Raw genomic sequence first — 24,723 nt, 5'->3', positions numbered from 1 at the left:
CTTATTCTCAAATTTTCAAGCAAATCGATCCATTCTGTAAAAATTGCGAGGTGAAAAGCTTCGGTTTCTGCACTAATTCACAGAGCTCTCCGATTGCGTCTCGAGGTTTATAAATTTCGCGTTTTTTGGATATACGTTAATATATATATTTTTTGCTAATTAAATTTCTTTAAGCTAAAAATCTGAAATTTGTAACATAGCGGAAATGATTTTTTTGCCAATTTTTGATATGAGTTTTACATTTTCAAAATGAACAGTTTGGTCACTACAAGATGTCCTCATTTGAGGATATCGTGAGCCAATGAAGTAAAAATATTAAATATATATTTTTTAATTATTAAAAAAACAAATCTAAAGTATTTTATTGAATAAGTAATGTATGATCTTACAAAACAATTTTTTTCGTTACTTGCATACAGAGATGAACATTGTATTTGTCTCATGTCATTCGTAAGTTGCCCTTACAAAGAGGCACTTTACATCTGGATGCACTAGGTTTATCATCGTATATGAGCCAATGATGAAATCCATCTGGTCATACTTCTTGGACAGAGCGCGTTTTTATATTTACCTAAAAATTAATTGTTTCGTTGACTCACAATGTCCACAAACGAGTACACGCTTTTCATAAATTCCTCGGTAGCGAATTTTAAGCAAAACCATTATTAACAATAGTTTTTTAACAAATTATACTATTTATCAACACCATAAGACACATTCAATACCAATTATTCATATTTATAACGAAAGAAACTCAAATGAATTCGCACTGCATACACCAGTCATAAGTAACTATAGAACTAAATTTCAACACATTAAATATTTTGTTCAAAAGCTGTTAGATGGCAGCACAAGTACTCATTGGACGGAATAGGATGTCCATAATAGGGGACAATGTGTTACTGGGGTAAAAACACATGGAGCTACATACAAAAAATTGTAGAATAGGTTGTCCTCAATTGAGGTTACGGTGAACGAAAGGCTTAAAGTGTCAAAGGTGTATTATTCCAATTCTTTTGACAGATTCGGGATTTAGGTACACTGGATTGGTGTAAGGAGCATTTGTCTGGCGCCCATTTAAGATCAAATTCGAAAAATTTCCTCATCCATCTCCGCTGTATAAAAGCTAGCACCGCTACACCTGTACTCTCACCTTCAACGAAGTGTGTGTTGGATTGTGAGGCAGTGGAATTTTTGGCGCCCAACGTGGGGCAATATACTCAACCTCCCCTGGCTCATATACTATATGCGTAACAACAAATTACAAGTAATTAGTTCATAGAAAATTTTATTATATAACTGATTAATTCTAGTTTGTGTTAACACTAATTTGTGTTTTATGAACGCTATTAAGATGATACCTCAAATTCGCAGCAGCAATATAGCCTTTGCCACACACCATACAAGTGTGGGGCCTTTCCCCGGTATGCAGCTTTAAGTGGTTCCGAAGCGAAGAAGAGTGGGCAAACTTCTTCTCACACTCACCACAAGAATACCGTTTTTCTCCAGTGTGTACCACTAGGTGTTCCTTAAGGTTGATTGGTCTTGAGAATCTTTTCGGACATTGATCACAAGCGTAGGGCGTGTCTTTGGAGTGAACCACGGAGTGTTTCTTAAGTTCTGATTTGCAGGAGAAGTCCTTGCCACAGGTTTCACATAAAGCAGGCTTCTGCTTGCATAGTTCTTTGTGGTGTCTAAAGTTGTGACGTGCCAACTTGGAACTATGATCGTAATGTTTGTTGCATATTTTACACTCAAATTTTTCATGATCATTTAGGATTTCGTAGTGAGCCCCGATTTTGTGGCTTCTTAATGCATTTGACGTACTAAACTTTTTCCCGCAAATGTCGCATTCGAAGGGTTTTTCTTTACTATGTAAATACTTGTGTTCATACGCAGGCTTTATTTCAGTAAACTGTTTTTCGCAAATCGGGCATTTGAACTTTTTGATACCTAGGTGGTTCCTGAGATGTTTATCAAATGATTTTTTGTACTCGTGTAAAGAGTCACAAACGTGGCATTCATACAATCCTTTTTCATTGTGTTTTATAGAATGAAGGCCCTTTTCGACTTCGTTTTTAAACGTGACGGAGCATTTGTCACACTTTAGTGGCACATCAGAGTCGGTAGGTTGGATGAGGTAGGTTTCATATTCTTCCGGTGTCATTTTTGCTGTGATGTCCTTCATGCCTCTTTTCAGCTGCCTTGGTTTTTTTGATTCTTCTATTTGTATTATGTCCTTCATGCCTCTTTTGTGCTGCTTTGGTTTTTTTGATTCCTTTATTAGTGTTGTGTCTCTCTTGGCTCTTTTGCGCTTTGGTTTTTTTGGGTCTTCTATTATTTGTATTATCACTTCTACATCATTTTCTTTTATTGTTCCAATATCTACAAATTCATACTTGGCACTAAAATAAAATAAATCTTAGATAAATGGTGAAATGAAAATAATTTTTAGGAAGCATTAAACAACATTAATGTCCGACTGGTATATTATTTGACAAATAATGACATGATTTCGAAGTCAGTTAAGTATGATATAATGCCCTAGGGCGTTATTTTGAAAAATAACGCCGTAGAATATTAAATTTAAATAACTAGTTAAATACTGTCAAGTTGACAAATCACAACCTAAGTAAAACTGGTTACCACAATTACGTTAGGACTATTGCTGGTAAATGTACTTTATTTGAAAACTAATTAATTCAAAATTCATTCAAATTTTTTGCATATAAATAATAATTTAGTCGGACATTAAACGTTGAAAGCACCACGGGTATTATAGATAAGAACGCTTTCGGTCAACGTATTATCCCTCGAGCCAAAGGCACTCGGTGTATTAACCTCAAGCTAGGGATGGCGGTTTTTGACAAAACACCGGTCTTCGGTTATACCGGTTTTTTTTGCTTACGGTTTAACCTGGTGGTTATAACCGTCCAATAAAAACGGTTTTTGGAAAAACCGGTTTTAGGTTTTTTTAATCCAGTAGGTTACAAAGTTACATTTACAATACACTTTAGTTTGCGATACTCCATTCGACTCGATATCAATATGATCAAAATTAGTACTATCGAAAGAACATGTATTACTTTTGACACGTTTGTATATTTGTAGAATAGGTACATTTTAACTCATTTAATACTTCTTGCATGAGTGTATCGTTTTGAAAACGTAGCGAAATTCTTGGAGATTCGTATTTGTAATCAGTAATTCGATATTCATAGCCAGAGCATTATTTTTGGTAATCAGAAAAAGTCATTTACCCACTTTCAATGTCAAGAGTTAATGTGGAAAATAGATGATGTTTGCGTCTAATTCAACCAGATCACTTCTTATGTAAATATTATGATTACAAATACCTTTTCAAGGAAATATTATAATAAAACTTAATAATTGTTTCTGGCTGATGTGAGATTGCACTTTCAGTTTGCTTCTGTATTTTATAAAATAAAATAAAATTTGAATTATGGATTTGTTTGGAATAATTACTTGAGAATAATAATTATGATTGGGATCCGAAATAATACCTAAACTAATCCTAATCACCGTAAAAACCTAATAACCGGTTTTTACTTTAAAAAGAAAAAACCGGTTATAACCGGGACAAAAAACAAAAGGTAAAACTGCTTATTGCGAAGTAAAAAAACCGGTTTTAGGTTTAAACCGGTAGGTTTTTTCCATCCGTACCTCAAGCGTTATTATCCTTATAATACCCTTGGTACCTTAATAACTATAACGAATTATTAGTTTTCAATTTATGCTCATTATCTTACTAACTTACTAAACTAGGCAAACAGAATTAAACGGCAGAAATAACTAGAAGAACTCACAGAGGTATTAACCAATAGATTGAGAACGTTAGGAGTATCTCTGGTGGAATATGTAATTGGAACAATTGCGCAAATGAAATAGAAGTGAGTAGGGCACGTGGCACGATAAAACATCAAAAATAAAATAGCCCTGAGAATAAAGTTTATTAGAAAATTTAATTTAGATTTGGTTTTGTTTTACATAAGCAGTAATTAAAATAATTGAGTAATTAATTGAATTAAGAATTTGCTGATAAATCTCATAAAAGAGAGAAATACAGAGCTTAACAATATACTCGGTTTTATAACGTCTTACGACGTTGTCCGACTCCCAAACGTCGTAAGCCTGTTTTCTGTCCTGAGTTAGGTCTTCATTTAGATTTTGAGCGCTAATCGCTTTTCTAACTCCCAGATTCCAGCTCTGTGGTGGTCTTCCTCGTTTTTTCTTCTCTGGGGGTTGCCACATCATAGTTTTTTTAGTCAATCTTTCGTCCCCCATTCGGCTTACATGTCCATACCATATGAGCTGTTTTCTCTCAATATCCTCAACTATAGTTCCCTCTATACCCATTTGTTATTTTTTTACTGTTTGTTACTTTTTTTTAATTTGTGGAATAACTTTAAAGATAATTTTGGATTTAACTAATTTATAATAAATTTGTTAAATCCAAAATTATCTACAAACTTATTAAGTAAATTAAAAAAATAGAATGTCGTGTAGAGAAAAAAAAATTACCTTTCAAATGATGTGCCACACTTGCTTTAAAAAAAAAGTGGGGGTTGATGTGGGGCAGTAGGGGGTTATATTTGTGGGCATGAGTTTTGCATGAAAATTCGTCCCCCTTTCAATATAAATTGACGTGTTTTTTTTAATTTTGAATAAGCTCTTGGTTTCTTAGTTTCTAGGAGGGTGGTCAAATTTTCGTTGGAACAGACTGTATTTAATTTACCCAGTGATCAGCGGTCGTTATTTGGTTTACTTTGGTTAGTTAGAGTAATTTTATGAAAAGTGTCCAATAAATGTGTTAAAGTGTCAAAGGTGTATTATTCCTATTCCTTTGACAAATTCGGGAATTTTGGTACACTGGATTGTTGTTTGTGGTACTTGTCTGGCGCTCATTTAACCCATTTCTGACTAGCGAAGAGGATGGAGCCATTCTGTTAAACGGCACCTGATTGAAGTAATCACGGCAGCGAATGGGTTAACACTAAATTAGTAAAATTGGGAACCCACTCATCTAAACTGTATAAAAGCTAGCCAGAAACACATGTGCTCTTACCTTCAACGAGTGTGTGTTGGGTTGTGAAGCGGTCGCAATTTTGGCGCCCAACGTGGAGCCATATACCTCCCTTGGCTCCTAGACTATATGTAAATGTAAACATGCTAAGTGTAAAAACAAAATAGAAGTAGGTAGTTTATCGAAAATTTTATTAATAAATTATGAATTTTCGTTTGTGTTAACATTACTTTGTGTTTTATGAACGCTCTTAAGATGATACCTCAAATTCGAAACACAAATGTAGCCTTTGCCACACACCACACAAGTGTGGGGCTTTTCCCCTGTATGCAGCTTCAAGTGGTTCCGAAAAGAAGAACGATGGGCAAACTTCTTCTCACACTCACCACAGAAATACTTTTTTACTCCGGTGTGAACTACCTGGTGTTCTTTAAGGCTGTCTGGTCTTGAGAATTTTTTCGGACATTGATCACAAGCGTAGGGCGTGTCTTTGGAATGAACGACGGAGTGTTTCTTAAGTTCTGATTTGCAGAAGAAGTCCTTGCCACAAGTTTCGCACACTCCATGCCACCCTTTCTGTTTCCATAGTAGTTCTTTGTGGTGTCTAAAGTTGTGATATGACAAGCTCCTATCGTGAGTGTAGTGTTTGTTGCATATTTTACAATCGTATTTTTCAGATTTTTGTCCATTTAGCATTTCGTAGTGAACCAGTTTTTTGTGGGTTCTTGCTATTTGTGACGAGACAAACTTTTTCCCGCAAATGTCGCATTCGAAGGGTTTTTCGTTATTATGTAGATACTTGTGTTCATATGCAAGCTTTATATTATTAAACTGTTTTTCACAAATTGGACATTTGAACTTTTTGATACCTTCGTGTTCCATGATATGCATACCAAATCTTTGTTTGTCACGGTGTACAAAATCTTCACAAACGTGGCATTCGTAGAATCGTTTTTCATTGTGTTTTGCAGAATGAAAGCCCTTTTCGACGTTGTTTTTAAAAGTGACGAAGCATTTGTCACACTTTATTGGCACATCAGAGTCAGCAAGTTGAACGAGGTGGGTTTTATATTCTTCCGGAGTCATTTTTGCTGTGATGATTTTTGGTTTTTTTGATTTTTCTATTTGTAATATCACTTCTGCACCATCTTCTTTTGTCGCTGCCATATCTACAAATTCATACTTCACACTAAAACAAAATAAATCTTAGATAAATGGTGGAATAAAAATAATTTTTAGAAAGCATTAAACAGTGTTAACGAATTGTTAGTTTATCAATATTTTGTTAATTACCTTGCTTACATGCTGCTTTATTGAAATCTGACGAATCTAGTCTCATTTTTAAATTTGTTCAAGCACCAAATCAAATTAATTTTCTACTTGGAGAGTTGCACATAACACAACACCAAAATTAACAACCAAAGTGATAACAAACAAACTGAATGAAATTATAACACTAGCAGAAGAACAATAGATAGCATCTGTAAAAATATTAGTACATTTGGACGTTGAGAGGTGAATCAAATTTTTTTGCAGAAATTGCTTGAAAATAACTCAAATAATAATATTTGAGTTATCCTCCCACTCAAAAAGGTCCGGAACATTGTTTAAATAATCAAAATGCCAAAAAATGAAGGAAAAATTGGTTTTTTTTATTTTGGTTTTTTGATTATAACCTTAAAAGTGTTCATTTCCGAGAAAAGTTGTACTGACATAAAAGTTGCTTAATTAAATTTTGTACAATATAGAATTGGTTAAAAAATTAAAAAATAGTCACCCTTGTTGCAAAATAGCAATAATTGCGAAAAAAAACTTAAAAAAACAAGTATTCGCATTTTACGTGTCTCAACCATTTATGCTACACTTAGGACCTTCATATTTTACCCAGAAAAACTTTATGATATAGTAAAACAATACTGTAAATTTCATTACCATCGTTTCAATAGATTTTGCAAAATCAATTGTGCAATCCAGCTTTCGCAAGAAAAATTAATTTTTTCAAAATGTTGCAGGACTGAAAATAAAGCAGATAGTAAGTTGAAATTTTTTTTGCATATAAAAGAACCTTTCATTTTCAATTTGCAAAATTAAATTCGATTAACTACCACGGCGTCAGGAATTTTTTTAAATAAACATTAATTTTTGGTGCTACGCGCAGGACAGCAGATAGCTTGCTCTGATTGGGCATTACAATGACCTTTGATAATGATTGATACATTTTAATTTTTAGTACATTTCAATATAAATAAATAAATTTGTTTATTGCAAAATAAAAGAACATACTCTGTCCTTTGAAATAACACTTTTTTAACAAAAACTTTCTTTGTTCATATATTTTAACTTAGAGAATAAAAGTTTATTATTTTTAAACATTTGCAATTTTTTAAACAATATTTCACAAACAATAATAAAATTAGTTTGATTTTTGTGAAATTAAAATATTAAAATACAATAAAATATATAGTAAGAAAATAATATATTAGATAAAGATTGGAAGAAATTTTAGTGGAAACTAACTTGTGTGAATCGAACACCGCTGTCTTGCGCGTAGCACCAAAAATTAAGGTTTATTTAAAAAAATTCCTGGCGCCGTGGTAGTTAATCGATTTTAATTTTGCAAAATGCAAAAGAAAGGTACAGTACTCTTCTATATGCAAAAAAAATTTCAACTTTCTATCTGCCTTATTTTCAGTTCTGCAATATTTTGAAAAAAAGATTTTTTTTGCGAAAGCTGGATTGCAAAATTTATTTTATACAATTTGTTGAACCGATCTTAATGAAAGGACCCCGCACAAACCTTATGGAAAATAGGTCCCAGTGGATTTCGTTCATACTTTGGAAAAAATACTCTTTGAAGCATCGTGATAAAAAGTTCTCATGGGCACAACTCAATCGTATGAAAGATTTTCAAGATATAGAGGCCCAAACTCGGAAAATTATAAGATTTACGGGGTATTCCAATTCCGTGAGTTACTGGTTATTTGGCAACATGTAAAAGTTTTAAAAGCGTATATTGTTTATACAGTTCGGAATTTCTTTCGTTCTTAAGGGTTTTTTGCATCGCTGATTACACGAATGTGACATTATTTTTTCTGAAAAACAAAATGGCGGATCCAACATGGCGGAAAGAAATTGAAAAATCAGTCAAAACGCAATTTTTTTTGTCAAATTTGATCGTTTAAGGTCGCTGATTACAAATCTAACATTACTATTTTTTTAAACAAAATGGTGGATCTAAGTACAATATTCAGAACCTATTACTTACGTACAACCGCCCATACATACTCAACAATCGGCAGAATCATGTAATATACGTCATTTCCCCCTTTTGTATTCAAACAACTGCCAACCATGCATAGGCAGTTATAGTCAGCTAAACCAAAGTGATTTTGTATCTTCTTACTATATGTTTTAAGATTAATAAACATTAGTCGCAGAATTATGCAGAATTTTGTACTTTTTGAATGTATCTTACAAAACTTTGATTATTTCAAGTATATTTTCACTATTTATGCATTAACAAATTTAAGGCATTTATTGTTACTAAATCTTAAGTTAACTTATGTCTTACATTACTAAATACTTAAAAAAGATGCTGCTTTACAGCGATAAAATTGATAAACTACAAAACGTTTTACAGCGTTTTCAATATACGCGTTCTTTTTCGCTTTCTCTGCCGGCCAAAAAAACCTCGGACGTGGCTCACTTATTGTGTTTCTCACTTATTGTGTTTCTCTATGCAGACGGCACGGTCTACTCACGACAACTTCTCGATACAACCCACTACTCATCCATAGAAGAGCCCAGGCTCTGTTGGACGCGGTCGGGGATTGGTGTTGTAAGTGGAGAGTCACGCTGAACGCGAACAAAACAACAACAATTGTGTTTCGCGCCCCTTCTGTGTCAGCAAAAATCATCAGAAATGAAGACGACCAATACCCACTGACATTGATGGGAGAAAGGCTCGTTCTTAGCCCGACTGCGACCTACTTGGGAGTACTGTTTAACAGGACTCTTAACTGGGACGCAGACCTAAAGGCAACTTTAGATAGGGTAAGGAACAGAGCCAGACTTCTCAACCCTCTCTCAGGACGTATTGGCAAGACGCACAAGAAGACTCTCTTACACACTTACAAGACCTATATTCGACCCGTCATTGAGTACAAAGCATGCCTCTACTCTCTATGCGCTAGAGCTCAGAAAGAGGGGTTGTTGCGGGTGGAACGGAGAATCTTGCGTAGATGCAACTACGAGCACTGGAGAAACCCCTCAAACGAAATCCATAACCTCTCAAACATACCCACAATTATCGAGAGAATAAACTATCTGAACAGGAACTTCACAACCAAAGTAATCAACGGTCGCCCCTCCGACACACAAGAATCTCTCAAATGTTCCTGTTCATCTTCTGGCCACGTATTCTACTACGCAAAGCCCAAGCGGAAAAAAGATTCACCCACCGTCTGCTCTAATGCAAACATGCATTGACGAACTCCCAGTAGAATACGAAAACATCCTCGAGGCTACCCCGTTAGCCTACCGCACTCACAATCCTAAACGGGGACACTCATTGTAAGCATTTCCACAAAGCATTTAATCTTTACACGCAAATCGATACATTGAGAAGAAGAAAGCTCACTTATTATTGAGCTATGAACCAGTACACATCCAGTCTGATCCTTAATCCTGCGTATTACGACTCTACGATAGTATGAGAAAACAACTGTAAACATGAAAATCCCTAGATACTTTTTTTGCGCCTCATGAAGAGAGGTGGTCATGAAAGATAAGGAAAAGTAGAGGATCCAATACTGAACTTTGAGGTACCCCACATACAATGTTTTTGAGACTAGAGTCTGTATCGTTTGCTCTAACCAGTTGTTTCCTATCATTCAAATAAGATTGGAACAAATTTAAGGGGAGGGGGAGGTTTAGTTAATTCTGCGTTTTTTTTGCATAATTTTAAAAGGTTTTCCCTTGAAATTGGTGTGGTTAAGGTAAATGGATAAAAGGCTATCTTAAAGAACAACACTTGAAGATTATTCAGTTAAATTTTTATTGAAAAATATTAAAAAATGAAGTGGTGGCGTCATTTTTAAGTAGACGATCCAAAAAAAAAAGATGATTTGCAGTGTACACTATGTCTTCGGGCAGAATCATCCGAAACATACAAACCAAAAAGATTATTTTAGGTTAAGGGTCGGTTGTTCGAACGCTAATCAAAACTGATCATTATCAAATATTTAATTACAATTATATTTGATTAAGCGTACTTCTGACAGTTGTCGCATTTTGAGGTTATGTTGACTGATTTATTTTATTATTTTGGTTTTAATTTAAAATAAAACATAATTAAACTCTTTCTGATGTTAATTTCTTGTTTTTACTTACAAATCAATAATAATAATAAGCAATTTTTAATAATTTAAGAGCTGTGGCTATATTTTAATTACTGTTTTACCTACAATCAATACCTGATTAGTGTTTTACATGTATTTTTCATGTCGCGATTTGATTCCCATCTAGAAAATTGATTAGAATAAATGATTGATTATAATCAACTTCTTGAGTAGCGTTCGAACAACCGGCCCTTAGAGTTTCTTGAATGATTATATTGATTTTTAAATTCATAGTATAACATTAAAGTGAAAAAATCGAAAAAAAAGTGTGTTCGGTAAAGAGGTAAAAGTTTCGGAAATTTCGGAAAAATGGTAATATAAAAAAATTGTTAAAAAAGAAGTGTGCAAATTTTCAGAAAGATGGGTGCATTACTTTTTGAGTTATGATGTACACCGCGTCAAAAAACATGTTTTTTAGAAAACGCGTTTAAAAAAAACGTGGTTTTTTCAATGATACTAAGAAAATTTTTGTATATATCCATATCTCCGTCAATTTTGCTCGGATTAATTTGAAATTGTAATGGTATACTCTTGAAAATATTTACAATCGAATAAGCCAATAAAAAATCGAAAAAATAATCAAAAATACTATACCCCCCCCCCTTAAAGAAATATCTCGAATTCCGTAGAAATTTAGTTTTTTTATCAAAATGTTGTGATTTACACAATCAAAAGCTTTGGCGTAGTTACAAAAAACGGTGGCAGTATGAAGATTATTGTTCAGTGCTTGATAAACCTCATGTAGGTAGTACAGAAAACATTGGGCATTTATTATTTAAAAAGGCGAACTGATTTTGTGATAAAATGTTGTTTTCAACGAGAAAGGACATAAGTCGGGCTTTTATGAGTCTCTCAATAATTTTGGAGAGTACCGGTAATAGTGCAATAGGTTTGCGATGTTTTGGCTTAATTGTAATTAAAGAAAATGCTTTATAATAGTGCCGGTTGTTCGAACGCTAATCAAAAATGATCATTATCAAATATTTAATTACTGTCACAACTGTCAATGCCAACTTTGATTGGGTTCCTGAAAACATAATTATTGATTACAATTATGAAATTAGTTAATCAATTATGTTAATAATTGTTATGTTAATTGATTAACTAATCTCATAATTATAATCAGTTAAGTTTTCAGCAACCCAACCAAAGTTGACATTGACAGTTGTGACAGTACTTAAATATTTGATAGTGATCATTGTTGATTAGCTTTCGAACAACCGGCCCTTTTAAGATACAGACAAGCTTATCTAAAAAATCACTGAAATGATTATCCACATCCATAGAAAGAAAGCGACACTCAGAGGTTAAGCATAAATTTTGGAAATTACGAAAGTTCCGGGTGGAAAAAATCCTGCGTAAACGTCGGGCTTTCGAGGAGGGTTTGCTGAAGATATTAAACTTCGTATAAACTGCTTCATGATCAGATAGTCCAGCATTAATAATTGTAGAGTGAACATTTTTGCGCAACGGGACTCGCTCGAAATCTCTATTCAGTTTTATCTTTGCTCGATATCTTATGCAAATTGATACCCACCGGCTACTCGTTCTAGACAGAAAACAGGAATCTCCTCGGACACAAGAAAAATTAACTTCTCAACTCGGTCAACGATTTTGTTTTACCACGATTCTGCTCGCAAAGGCCCAATTTCACCACTTTACACCGACTTGTCACTTTTTTAAAAACTGGGCTGTACGCTCCAGATATTCATTACACAATGATCATTTTTTCTGTCCTCAAACTCTGACTCAACACTCTCATCCCCACCATCTATCTTTCTCCGCCAATCACAAACATCCTCTCTACCCACTACATCCATATTTTTATTTCTTAAAAACCCATTTATTTTGTATACAACTTTTCCATTTTGTTAAATTCTAGGAGATACCAAATTACTTTTCGTTGTTTCAAAATGCTTAACAAAAAACCTTATATTCTAAAGTCAATAAATTTGTTTACTGTCTCTCCTTCTACGAATCATTTACAAATGTCCTATTGTCGATTCCAAATCAAAATAAAATGTACTTTCTAATCTTCCCGCACCGTTGTCTAAGTCCGTTCAGAGAACCATTAACAAACCACCTTATCGATTTCACTTTCCGCGAAAACACTGTTTACTAACTAAATTATAATATTTACAATTTTTGGTCATATACAGGGCGGTGAAAATCTATGATCTCGTGGTCTGATATAAATTTATTTTCTAAATTTTTCCCATAAAAATTATACAACAGTATGTAATGATGATTACATTCTGTATTGCTATTATTCAACACATTAATCAAACAAAGTGACAAAATCGGCTAAATCGAAATAGGGGCCATGTAGTTACCATAACATTGGACAGTTATGCCAACCCTATATACCAACGATTTACCATGAATGTGATTTAATGCTTGAGAAATGTCATATATCCAGTCTCACAATTCCTCCAAACATATTATATATTCAGACAAAATCAGCCAAACTGACTTGCGAGATCTAACGAAAGGTCGTACGAAGCCGATTTTGTTCAATATAGCATGATAGTACGACGATTCTTTAGGTGACAAGCAGGCATAAAATTGCAATAGTATATAACGCGCTATAAGAAGTAGTCACTTGTGTCGCAAGTGCCCCGTGCCTTTATTTATTGACTTTTCCTATTTTGAAATTGTATATCTACAGGGTGAGTCACCACTAACGCGACGGAAGATTACAGCGAAATGGTAAAAGATTTGAAAAAAATTTAAATTGAATAGTTTGTAAGTTGATAAAAGCAACATTTTAAAATTATTTTGAAATATACAGGGTGTCCCAATAAATGGCGGCGTATCGAAGTCATATTTTTTCTTATGGAATACCCTGTATTTTATTGAATTTTTAATTGTCCGTAAAAAATAAGGTATAGTTTCATAAGGCTATACCTATGTACAGACTGTTCTGAGTTATGTTGACTTTTCTTAAAATGTAAAGTTTTAAAAGAAGGCTTATTCTCAAGTTATTTACGAAATTATAAAAACATTACTTTTACATCTAAATAGCTGTATATTGGTTGAATGTATTCCATGATTAATTATTACACATTTGTTTACAGGGTGTTCAAAATTTACAGTTTCATTAGTGGAGTATTCAATGTGTCATATGATGCTTATTTTAAATGGAACCCCATGTATATTAATAAATAATTATACTAAACAAATTTACCTCTTTCGAATGGTATATGGATGTCCTATACCTAGGTGTCATAGTTTTTGCGTAATTTACAATTATTTAAATTCTTAATCTGTAAATCGATTTTAAAAAAAGATGTAGTTAATTAATGTCATTGTATGACATTGTCAGTTTATGACAGTACGGTCTGGTAATTATCAAAACTATAAACATCGGTGTATGATATTCAAATTTTGTTTACTTAAAAATGGGTTTGGCAGAGCCAATTACATTCAAATTTAATTTTTCCTAAAAATAAATAATCACGATATCTATGAAAGAGTAGATAGACATGCTACTTTTCATTGGGGAATATTTTTAGAATTGTCTCTTAGCTTCTAAAGTTTACGCTTAAAGGTATCCTGATAGAAGACACCCAAAAAAGGACGTTTTTGAGAGATTTCTCGATAGATTCCGTGCTACTGGTAATGTTGTATAGGTACGAAAAGTTAAATAAAAATAAACCATTTATTTTTAATGACGTCAACGAACTTGATGTCCTGCTTTCTGTTACGGAAAACCCAAATACTAGTACGTGAAAAATTTCGAGTCAATTGGAAATCAGTCAAACGAGTGTATGTAGAATACATAAGAAAAACCACTATCATCCGTATAAATCTCAACTGCACCAGCATTAAACAGAACAGGAACGTTTAACTTTTCGTTTATAGACTTAAGAATTTGGAGAAGATCCTGATTTTTTTTAAGAATGTATTGTGTACAGACGAATCTACCTACTTTTCATAATAATCGTCTAGTTAATAGACATAGCTTTCATTTTATTATGATACGGTAAACAAACATTTTACTGTTGATCACCAACACCGATGAAGTGTTAATGTTTGGGGCAGTATTCTGAGCGAGTACGTTATCGATCCATATTTTTTTGACAAAAATCTGAATAGAGCAGCTTTTTTAAATTTCTTAAAACAAGTTTTTTGGATCCTTCTTAAAACCTTCCACTTAACGTGCGAACAAACATGTGGCTCCAATTGGATGGAGCTCCTGCTTATTTTTGACGTGATGTTAAGAAAAACCTCAACATAAAATTTAGAAATAGATGGATATATCGATTCGATCCATATATTTGGCCACCTAGGTCACCAGGATTGACCAAGATGAATTTTTTTAAATGGGGTTATATTAAAAATATTGTAAATGCTACACTTCCTACCCTACTACTTCAGATGATATTGTTATGAAATTAAGAATTTCGAACGCTTTTGCGTCTACAACACCAGCTATGTTAAATAATGTAAACAAATAATTTAAAATCGCTTGTTGTATAAACATTTTGAACATGTATTACATAACTGATAATTTTTTACTTATAGTAAGTTGTGGTTCATTTTGTATTTAGTTATTTTCTTAATATTATTACCGAAAAAATTTATTTTACAAATCAGCAAATAAAAATATATCTACATATTATATTTATTTACAACTACACTCTATAACAACCATGCCAAGATGATGGGTTTAAAAATCGAGAGTGAGTATAAATATTTTTAATATCGATGTACCGTTTAAGAAAATTGTAGAACATATACCATATACCATTCGAAAGAGGAACAACTTGTGTTTAGTATTAACCTTGATTAATATACATGGTGTTCTAATAAAATAACCATCATATTATGCTACATTGAATAATCCAATAATGAAACTGTAAATTTTGAACAACCATTAATTATAAGATAGTTACCAGACCGTATTGTCATAAAATGACAATGTCATACAATGACATTAATTAACTTCATCTTTTGTTTTAAAATCGATTTACAGATTAAGAATTTAAATAATTGTAAATTACGCAAAACCTATGACACCTAGGTATAGGACATCCATATACCATTCGAAAGAGGTAAATTTGTTTAGTGTAATTATTTATTAATATACATGGTGTTCCATTTAAAATAAGCATCATATGACACATTGAATACTCCACTAATGAAACTGTAAATTTTGGACACCCTGTAAACAAATGTGTAATAATTAATCATGGAATACATTCAACCGATATACAACTATTTAGATGTAAAAGTAATGTTTTTATAATTTCGTAAATAACTTGAGAATAAGCCTTCTTTTAAAATTTTAAGAAAAGTCAACATAACTCAGAACACTCTGTACATAGTTATAGGGAAGCCTGATGAAACTTTACCTTATTTTTTGCGGACAATTAAAAAATTCAATAAAATACAGGGTGTTCCATAAGAAAAAATATAACTTTGATACGCGGCCATTTATTGGAACACCCTGTATATTTCAAAATAATTTTAAAATGTAGCTTTTATCAACATACAAACTATTCAATTTAAATTTTTTTCAAATCTTTTACCATTTCGCTGTAATCTTCCGTCGCGTTAGTGGTGACTCACCCTGTATATATGTATACAGTGCGCTGGAATAAGAGTTACCCCCCCTTATTAACTTCTTTATTTTTAGCACATAAGCGAAAAGCTTCATCAAAAGCATCAATGTTTCGAACTTTACGCGATCCCTCTTCAGGTGACAGGCATAACTTTGACTTTTTTAAATGGGAAAGTATATCATGTGAGACCTCATTTAAAAGATTTTGAAATGCTGATTACAAAAATTCATAATACTTTACTCCTACTTGAGAGCGTAGGCGCAAAATTTCGGTCGAATTCTTTTTAAACGCATTCATTTTTTTCGAATTCTGAGAAAACTAATAACTATTTTTGAAAAATTTAAACTGAATGAAAGATTAGATTATTACGGAGAGTTGAACCCTTAGACTAAACAAAAAGTTTCTTTTGAATGATATATTTGAAATTAAAAATCAGACTAAATTTTCTCTTTTTCTCATCCCTGTGACTTATTAAAATAAACATTATAGAAGTTCTTAGGGACTCTTGACCCTCGATAATACTGTAATATTTCATTCTGCGTTTAAATTTTTCAAAAATACTTATTAGTTTTCTCAGGATTCGAAAAAAATGAATGATAAAAATAATTCGACCGAAATTTTGCGCCTACGCTCTCAAATAGGAAAAAGTATCATACATTTTTGTAATCAGTATTTCAAAAGATTTTAAATGAGGTATCACATGATGTACTTTTCCATTTAAAAAAATCAAAGTTATGCCTGTCACCTGAAGAGGCATCGCGTAAAGTTCGAAACGTTGATGCTATAATATACTATGATTATTTTAAAAATCGACCTATCCGAGCGTTTTGCTTATGTGCTAAAAATAAATAAGTTAATAAAGGGGGGGCTTACTTATTCCAGCGCACTGTATAAAATATATACGTATAATAAATATAAATAATATACATAGATACCCAGAGAGTAGCAGGGATACTTGTCGTGGAACAAAAACTGACACCTGGCAGTAGGTATAAAATGCACACCCATGAGAAAGGATATTAATAAAATTTATGTTTTGGATCGCTGCCTGGGGATCGCCAGGGCACGTCTGGAGCCGGCGCTGGACGTCACAGCATGCGGGACGTCGGTGGCAGGATGTTGAGGAGCCGGGCCCCTGTCATACAATCAGCTACAGCCCAACCACAACCACAACCACAAGCGAAACATCAACAAGAGCTCCACCCGCCGAAGATGCTGCGCTGGAACATCAGCCGGGACGACCGAGGTAGCGCATGAAATGGACTGTGTCCATTAATGAAAACATTTTGCGCTTCTACTACAAGGTGACAAACCTCGGTCAAGAAACAATCGGCTACCGACAACAGCTGTATGCCGAATTTTGCAGGACGTACCCAGATATTTGAGTATATCGGAGCAATGAGTATCAGACCAATACCGGGTAATTATAAGAAACAACCTTATCCCAGAGACTAGACGCATAACAATCAGAAACGAAGTTCATGAGCAGATTCCAACATGTATTATACCAACATTGTTATTGCATTTTTTGACAGTAGTAAATACAGTTTTGTTTTTCTTTTGCAGACGTTCGCCAAGGGAGCGGATCGAAGAACAGGATATTGTTTTATTTTATTATCTTAATTTTACTTTGTATCTAAAGAACAAGAATACAGGGTGTCCCAGACTAATTTAGCCAGTCTATATCTCTTAAACGAATAAAGATTTTCGAATGGGACAAAAAATTATCTATTCCATTTGTAATATACTTTAATATGGCGTAGAAAAAATCATCCCCTAAATATTCATCCCTTAGTTACAACCCTTAACTTTATTTTTTTAATAACACCCTGTATATTTTCTTATAGTTTTGGATGTGGTCTTCTATGATCTATTCAATAGATTTTTAAAAATAAAATCGGTTTGTAATTAATCAAGAAAATATCAGTTTATTTTTTATTTTTGTTATGTGTCGCAGACTCATTTATCCAGACTACATCTCTTAAAAGAATTAGACATTTTCAAATGGGACAAAAACTCATATATTCCATTTATAATACACTTTAATATGGCGTAGAAAAAATCATCCCCTAAATATTCTTCCCTTATTTACAACCCCTAATTTTAATCTTTAATAACTATACCATAATTATTAACAAAAATAAAAAATAAACTGAAATTTTCTTGATTATTTACAAACCGATTTTATCTTTAAAAAATCTGTTGAATAGACGATATAAAATCACATCCAAAACTAGAAAAAAATATACAGGGTGCTTTAAAAAAAATAAAGTTAGGGGTTGTAAGTAAGGGATGAATATTTAGGACCCTGTATATTTTCTTATAGTTTTGGATGTGGTCTTCTATGATCTATTCAATAGATTTTTAAAAATAAAATCGGTTTGTAATTAATCAAGAAAATATCAGTTTATTTTTTATTTTTGTTATGTGTCGCAGACTCATTTATCCAGACTACATCTCTTAAAAGAATTAGACATTTTCAAATGGGACAAAAACTCATATATTCCATTTATAATACACTTTAATATGGCGTAGAAAAAATCATCCCCTAAATATTCTTCCCTTAGTTACAACCCCTAACTTTAATCTTTAATAACTATACCATAATTATTAACAAAAATAAAAAATAAACTGAAATTTTCTTGATTATTTACAAACCGATTTTATCTTTAAAAAATCTGTTGAATAGACGATATAAAATCACATCCAAAACTAGAAAAAAATATACAGGGTGCTTTAAAAAAAATAAAGTTAGGGGTTGTAAGTAAGGGATGAATATTTAGGGGATGATTTTTTCTATGCCATATTAAAGGGTATTGCAAATAGAATTTATTAGTTTTTGTCCCATTCAAAAAACTCTATTCGTTTAAGAGATATAGCCTGGATAAGTTAGTCTGGGACAAAAAAAAATAAAATGATATTTTCTTGATTATTTACCAACCGATTTTATTTTAAAAAAATCTGTTGAATAGACCATGGAAGACCACATCCAAAACTATAAAAAAATATGCAGGGTGCTATTAAAAAAATTAAAGTTAAGGGTTGTAACTAAGGGATGAATATTTAGGGGATGATTTTTTCTACGCTACATTAAAGTATATTACAAATGGAATAGATCAGTTTTTGTCCCATTCAAAAATCTCTATTCGTTTAAGAGATATAGCCTGGCTAAATTAGTCTGGGACACCCTGTATATTTATTTATTTTGAACCTGTGTTTTACTGGGTCTGTCGTCCGAAAAGATCTACCCGTTACACATTCAAGTAATTACAAATAGGTTATAGAAACTTTTATTATATAAATTATTGTTAATTCTTGTTTGTGTTAACATTAATTTGTGTTTTATGGACGCTATTGAGATGAAATCTTAAATTCTGTGCACAAATATAGCCTTTACCACACACCACACAAGTGTGAGGCTTTTCACCAGTATGCAGCTTCAAGTGATTCCGAAACGAAGAAGAATGGGCAAACTTCTTCCCACAATCACCACAAGTATACCTTTTTTCTCGGGTGTGCACCAATTGGTGTTCTTTGAGACGTGTCACTCGTGGGAACTTTTTTGGACATTGATCACACGCGTAGGGCTTGTCTTTGGAGTGAACGAAGGAGTGTTTCTTAAGTTCTGATTTGCAGGAGAAGTCCATGCCACAGGTCTCACACAAAGCAGGTTTTTGTTTACACAGTTCTTTGTGGTGTCTAAAATTGTGGTGTGCCAAGCCAGAATAATGAACATAGTGTTTGTTGCATATTTTACAGTCATATTTTTCATATTTTTGTCCGTTCAACAACTCATAATGAACCATAGACTTATGGCTTTTCACCGTACGAGACGTTTTGAACTTTTTCCCGCAGATGTCACAATCGAAGGGTTTTTCGTTATTATGTAGATACTGGTGCTCGTATGCAGGACGGATTGTAGTAAACTGTTTTTTGCAAATCGGACATTTGTATTTTTTAATCCCTTCATGTTCTCTGATATGAATATCAAATGCTTGTTTGTTCTGGTGTACAAAATCTTCACAAACGTGGCATTCATAGAATCCTTCTTCATTGTGTTTTATAGAATGAAGACCCCTTTCGACGTTGTTTTTAAATGTGTCGAAGCATTTGTCACACTTTAGTGGTACATCAGAGTCTGCAGGTTGAACGAGGTAAGTTTCATAATCTTCTGGAGCCATTTGGGCTAGGACGTCCCTCATACCTGTTTTGCGCTTTGGTTTTTTTGGTTCTTCTATTTGTATTACCACATCTATGTCTTCTTGTTTTATCGTTGCCACATCTACAAATTCATACTTCACACTAAAACAAAATAAATCTTAGGTAAATAGTGAAATGAAAATAATTCTTATGAATCATTACAAGGAATTATGTATTATCAATTTATGTTAGTTACCTTAAGAGTATGAAATATGCTGATTTTCTACGAACCAATCTAGGAGATGAACATCAACGAAATATTCGCACAAGTCTCTCTGATGATAGGTAGACCTTGAAACGTGTTTAGGAGGATGCTGAAAATTGAATCGAAATTCAACCGTATATGTACACTGTCCCCTATATCTCAAATAAACAGCATTTATTTACCTGCGAAAGGTTCACCATTCACCACTCATAAAGCGACCAGAGAATTCGAGGGATCTGATGGATCGAGAAGATGTACAAGACTACTGTCTTGTACACATATTTTTTATGTAGCATCATTGTCTTCCACGTATGAGAGTAAAGACAAACCAGCTACCGCCTGTTATTATGTAAAGACACATGTTATTTTTATGAATGCTCTAGACTCAATACATCAAAAAGAGATAGGAACAAAAAATATCTTAGGATGTTTTCAGAGTTTAAGTACAATTTGTGTGTGTGACGCTTCTGGTTTGTTTATTTCTCACTGCCAGTTTGTTGGATTTTTTGCTGTTTTTGTCCTGTTTTTGCATTTATAAGTTTTTTATTATTTAGCTAATGCCTCGGCAACTAATGGCCATTGGCATGGTAGGTACGGTGGATTTTTGCAGTTAGTTACCTAGTGTCATGTGTAGTGTGTGTGATGAGTAACTGTCTTGTTACTTTGCAAAGTCGACGTCATTGTCTTTGCAAAGAGACGCCAATTGTATCCGAACGTCCGCGGTCCCTCCGGTGAGTACCGATCCCACAAGGACAGAAACTATTTTCATTTAATAATTTATAATAAACGAAAAATCTTTGACCCTGGTGAGATTCGAACTCACGACCATTCGGACCTTTCAACCCAAATTCATTTAGAAGTTATTTATATTACACAAACAGTTATTTTCACTACTAATTTTATATTGGAGATTGAAATTTTAAGGTAAGTGTATTCTACTTTTCCGTTATTTTCATACAAAGTTAACCTCATTCACTTTTAAGGAATGGTTAAGTTTCCGTAAAAGTGAAATAAATAACAAAAAGAAAATATTTTATTGTCAAATATTTATATTATAACAAATATTTAATCAAACTAATGATATTAATAGGATTTATTAAGCTACTTCAAATGTAGCTGCAATTCTACATACAATTTTTTTTCTACAACCGTGTTAAAAATACAATTTTTAACACTCCATACGAGCGTTAAAAATGCTACTTTAAGATACTAGTGCTTTAAAAATTTTATGGCACTGCGGTTGGTATTGACCGTATAGGCAATTTTGATGTAATGTCAAAAAAATATAAAAATGGAATGTCAGTCAAGTTCAAGTAAAAATTTTTGTATATATTGTCCTGTAATTACGTTTGTAGAAAAAATATTGTATGATATGCGTGTTAAAAAGTACATTTTTAAGGCACTCATGTGAATTTCAGAACTAGCTTCGCTCATTCTGCAAACTTTCACATGCGTGCCTTAAACGTGTACTTTTAACACTTAATCATAAATAACTATTAAAGCAAAACTAACATTTTACATTTTATTTATTTGATAACGTCAAATGTTTTAATATAATCCGTGATCAGAGTAGTAGCCACTTTAAACGACTTTAACAACTTTAAATGATGACGCACGGGCAAACAATCATGGACCCAACTGTATTGTAGATTCGAAAATAAATTGTAAATAATATTTTTTTTTATTTAGCTAATGCCTCGACAACTAATGGCCATTGGCATGGTAGGTACGGTGAATTTTGGCAGTTAGGTACCTAGTGTCATGTGTAGTGTGTGTGTTGAGTAAGTGTCTTGTTACTTTGCAAAGTCGACGTCATTGTCTTTGCAAAGAGACCCTAATTGTATCCGAACGTCTGCGGTCCCTCTGGTGAGTACCGATCCCACAAGGACAGAAACTATTTGCATTTATTAATTAATAATAAACGAAAAATTTCTGACCCTGGTGAGATTCGAACTCACGACCATTCGGACCTTTCGATCCAAATGCATTTAGAAGTTATTTATATTACACAAACAGTTATTTTCACTACTAATTTTATATTGGAGATTGAAATTTTAAGGTAAGTGTATTCTATTTTTCCGTTATTTTCATACAAATTTAACCTCATTCACTTTTAAGGAATGGTTAAGTTTCCGTAAAAGTGAAATAAATAACAAAAAGAAAATATTTTATTGTCAAATCTTTATATTATAACAAATATTTAATCACACTAATGATATTAATAGGATTTATTAAGCTACTTCAAATGTAGCTGCAATTCTACATCAAAAATTTTAAAGCAAAACTAACATTTTACATTTTATTTATTTGATAACGTCAAATGTTTTAATATAATCCGTGATCAGAGTAGTAGCCACTTTAAATGACTTTAACAACTTTAAATGATGACGCACGGGTAAACAATCATGGACCCAACTGTATTTTAGATTCGAAAATAAATTGTAAATAATAATTGTAGATATAAATTATATGTTTTAGTATAAATACTGATTGTAATAAATTAAAAAACACTAAAAACTTAAGTGTTTAAATTAAAAATAAAGACTAATAACTTAAGTAAAAATCATTTCAATATACTTATTATAAAAATTATTCAAGCACCTTATCATGGAGGACATGTTCATAGTCTAATTATATAATATTTACCTCATGTTGTACGAAATCACTGTAGAAGTGTACACATTTATAAGCTGCCAATAAATCATTTACTTCAGGACTTTGAATTATTTCATATCAGCGATCGAAAACTTCGGACATATACGATATTAGATTTATGCATTTGGTCCCTAGAGCCGGATTTTATTAGTTGCTTTTTTACAGGAAACAAGGGAAGGTAATATATAAAGAAAAGTTTACATTTTGAATATTTTATTAGACTAACTTTTAAGAACTTGGGAGCTATGGTGATTGGCCATATGTATCCTTAAATTCCCAGGGGCGATATATTTTTTGCCACAAATAATGCAAGAAAACGGCTTCTCGCCAGTATGTAACTTTAAATGATAATTATATCCAGAAAAATACGCGAATCTCTTCCCGCAGTAGCTACAAGCGTACTTCTTCTCTCCCGTATGCACCGATTGATGTTGTTTTAGGCCTGCAAGTTGGGTAAACTTCTTAGAACACACATCGCATGAATAAGCAGACTCTTTTGAGTGCGTTCGTTTGTGGTTCCTGAGCTGGGCTTTTGTTGAGAAATCTTTACCACAGATATCACATAAGGCTGGCATTTGCTTGCAAAGTTCTTTGTGGTGCCTGAAGTTATGGTGATCCAACCCAGATCGATTTGCGTAATGTTTGTTGCATATTTTACAGTCGAATTTTTCGAATTTTTGCCCAGTCAGCATTTCATAATGAACCTCGGTTTTATGATTTCTCGCTGCAACTGAAGTACGGAATTTCTGTCCACATATATCACATGTGAACGGTTTTTCTTTTCCGTGAAAATACTGATGCTCATATGCTGGTCTTATGGTAGTGAACTGCTTATTGCATATAGGGCACTTGTATTTTTTAATGCCTTCGTGTTCCCTTATATGAATATCAAAAGCTTGTTTGTTTTGGTGTGCATATTCTACACATACATGACATTCATAAAGTCCTTTGTCATTGTGTTTTATTGAATGAAAACCCAGTTCAACGTTGTTTGGAAACGATAATGAGCATTTCCCACACTTTAATGGTTTATCAGATGCAGCAGGTTGGACCAGATAGGTTTCATATTCTTCTGAGGTCATTTTTGCGAGAATGTCCTTCATTCCTCTTTTGCGCTTCGGTTTTTTTAGTTTTTCTTCTTTTTGTATTATAACATCCACGTATTCATTTAAATCTACATATTCATTTTCCTTTTTGCCTCTCATATCTACAAATTCATTCTTGGCACTACAAAAAATAAACATTAAATAAATATTACCAAGGAGAATAGTGCTATTATTAACTCAATTGTAGCCTTAGCCTTTCTTAACATTCTGCTTTTTGGCTCATTCATTATGTCGGATAATGAAAAAGTTAGGTATTTTGACAGCTAGCCATGTTCTTCATCAATACAGGGTGTTTCTGAATAAGTGCGACAAACTTTAAGGGCTAATTCTGCATAAAAAAAAATTACAGTTTGTTTATTAAAAATTTAAAAATTATTGTTACCAAGTACTTTAAAACTATTTGACGTATCCTTATAATACTTGGCAGAAAGTGTGGCTATTATACACTACTAAATTGTAATTAATAAACGTTTCTAGCTAGTGAAAGAGGCGTACGACAGGGGATAGTGAATGATTGACCCTGAATACTATTTTAGCGAAATTTTTC

The 24,723-nt window shown here is 32.8% G+C and overlaps 3 protein-coding genes across 3 annotated transcripts; all 3 read right to left on the bottom strand.

Moving 5' to 3' along the window:
• Positions 1-1,309: 1,309 nt before the first annotated feature.
• LOC114325003 (zinc finger protein 62 homolog) lies at positions 1,310-6,211 on the bottom strand. The gene is made up of 2 exons (XM_050660894.1): positions 5,442-6,211; positions 1,310-2,405 (listed from the first exon to the last, which is right to left on the bottom strand). The coding sequence occupies exons 1-2, from the start codon at positions 6,209-6,211 to the stop codon at positions 1,310-1,312; spliced, it is 1,866 nt and encodes a 621-aa protein (XP_050516851.1).
• Positions 6,212-19,318: 13,107 nt separating this feature from the next.
• LOC126891664 (zinc finger protein 836-like) lies at positions 19,319-23,066 on the bottom strand. The gene is made up of 2 exons (XM_050660893.1): positions 23,062-23,066; positions 19,319-20,312 (listed from the first exon to the last, which is right to left on the bottom strand). Exons 1-2 carry the CDS (start codon positions 23,064-23,066, stop codon positions 19,319-19,321), a joined length of 999 nt encoding a protein of 332 aa, XP_050516850.1.
• A 225-nt stretch (positions 23,067-23,291) lies between these two features.
• LOC126891663 (oocyte zinc finger protein XlCOF19-like) lies at positions 23,292-24,275 on the bottom strand. The gene has a single exon (XM_050660892.1). It carries the CDS (start codon positions 24,273-24,275, stop codon positions 23,292-23,294), a length of 984 nt encoding a protein of 327 aa, XP_050516849.1.
• Between the last annotated feature and the right edge of the window lie 448 nt (positions 24,276-24,723).

This window comes from Diabrotica virgifera, chromosome 9 (assembly GCF_917563875.1).
Source record: "Diabrotica virgifera virgifera chromosome 9, PGI_DIABVI_V3a".
Taxonomy (NCBI): domain Eukaryota; kingdom Metazoa; phylum Arthropoda; class Insecta; order Coleoptera; family Chrysomelidae; genus Diabrotica; species Diabrotica virgifera.
Note: the sequence above shows the minus strand (reverse complement) of the source record. Positions and strands in the feature narration are given on the sequence as shown.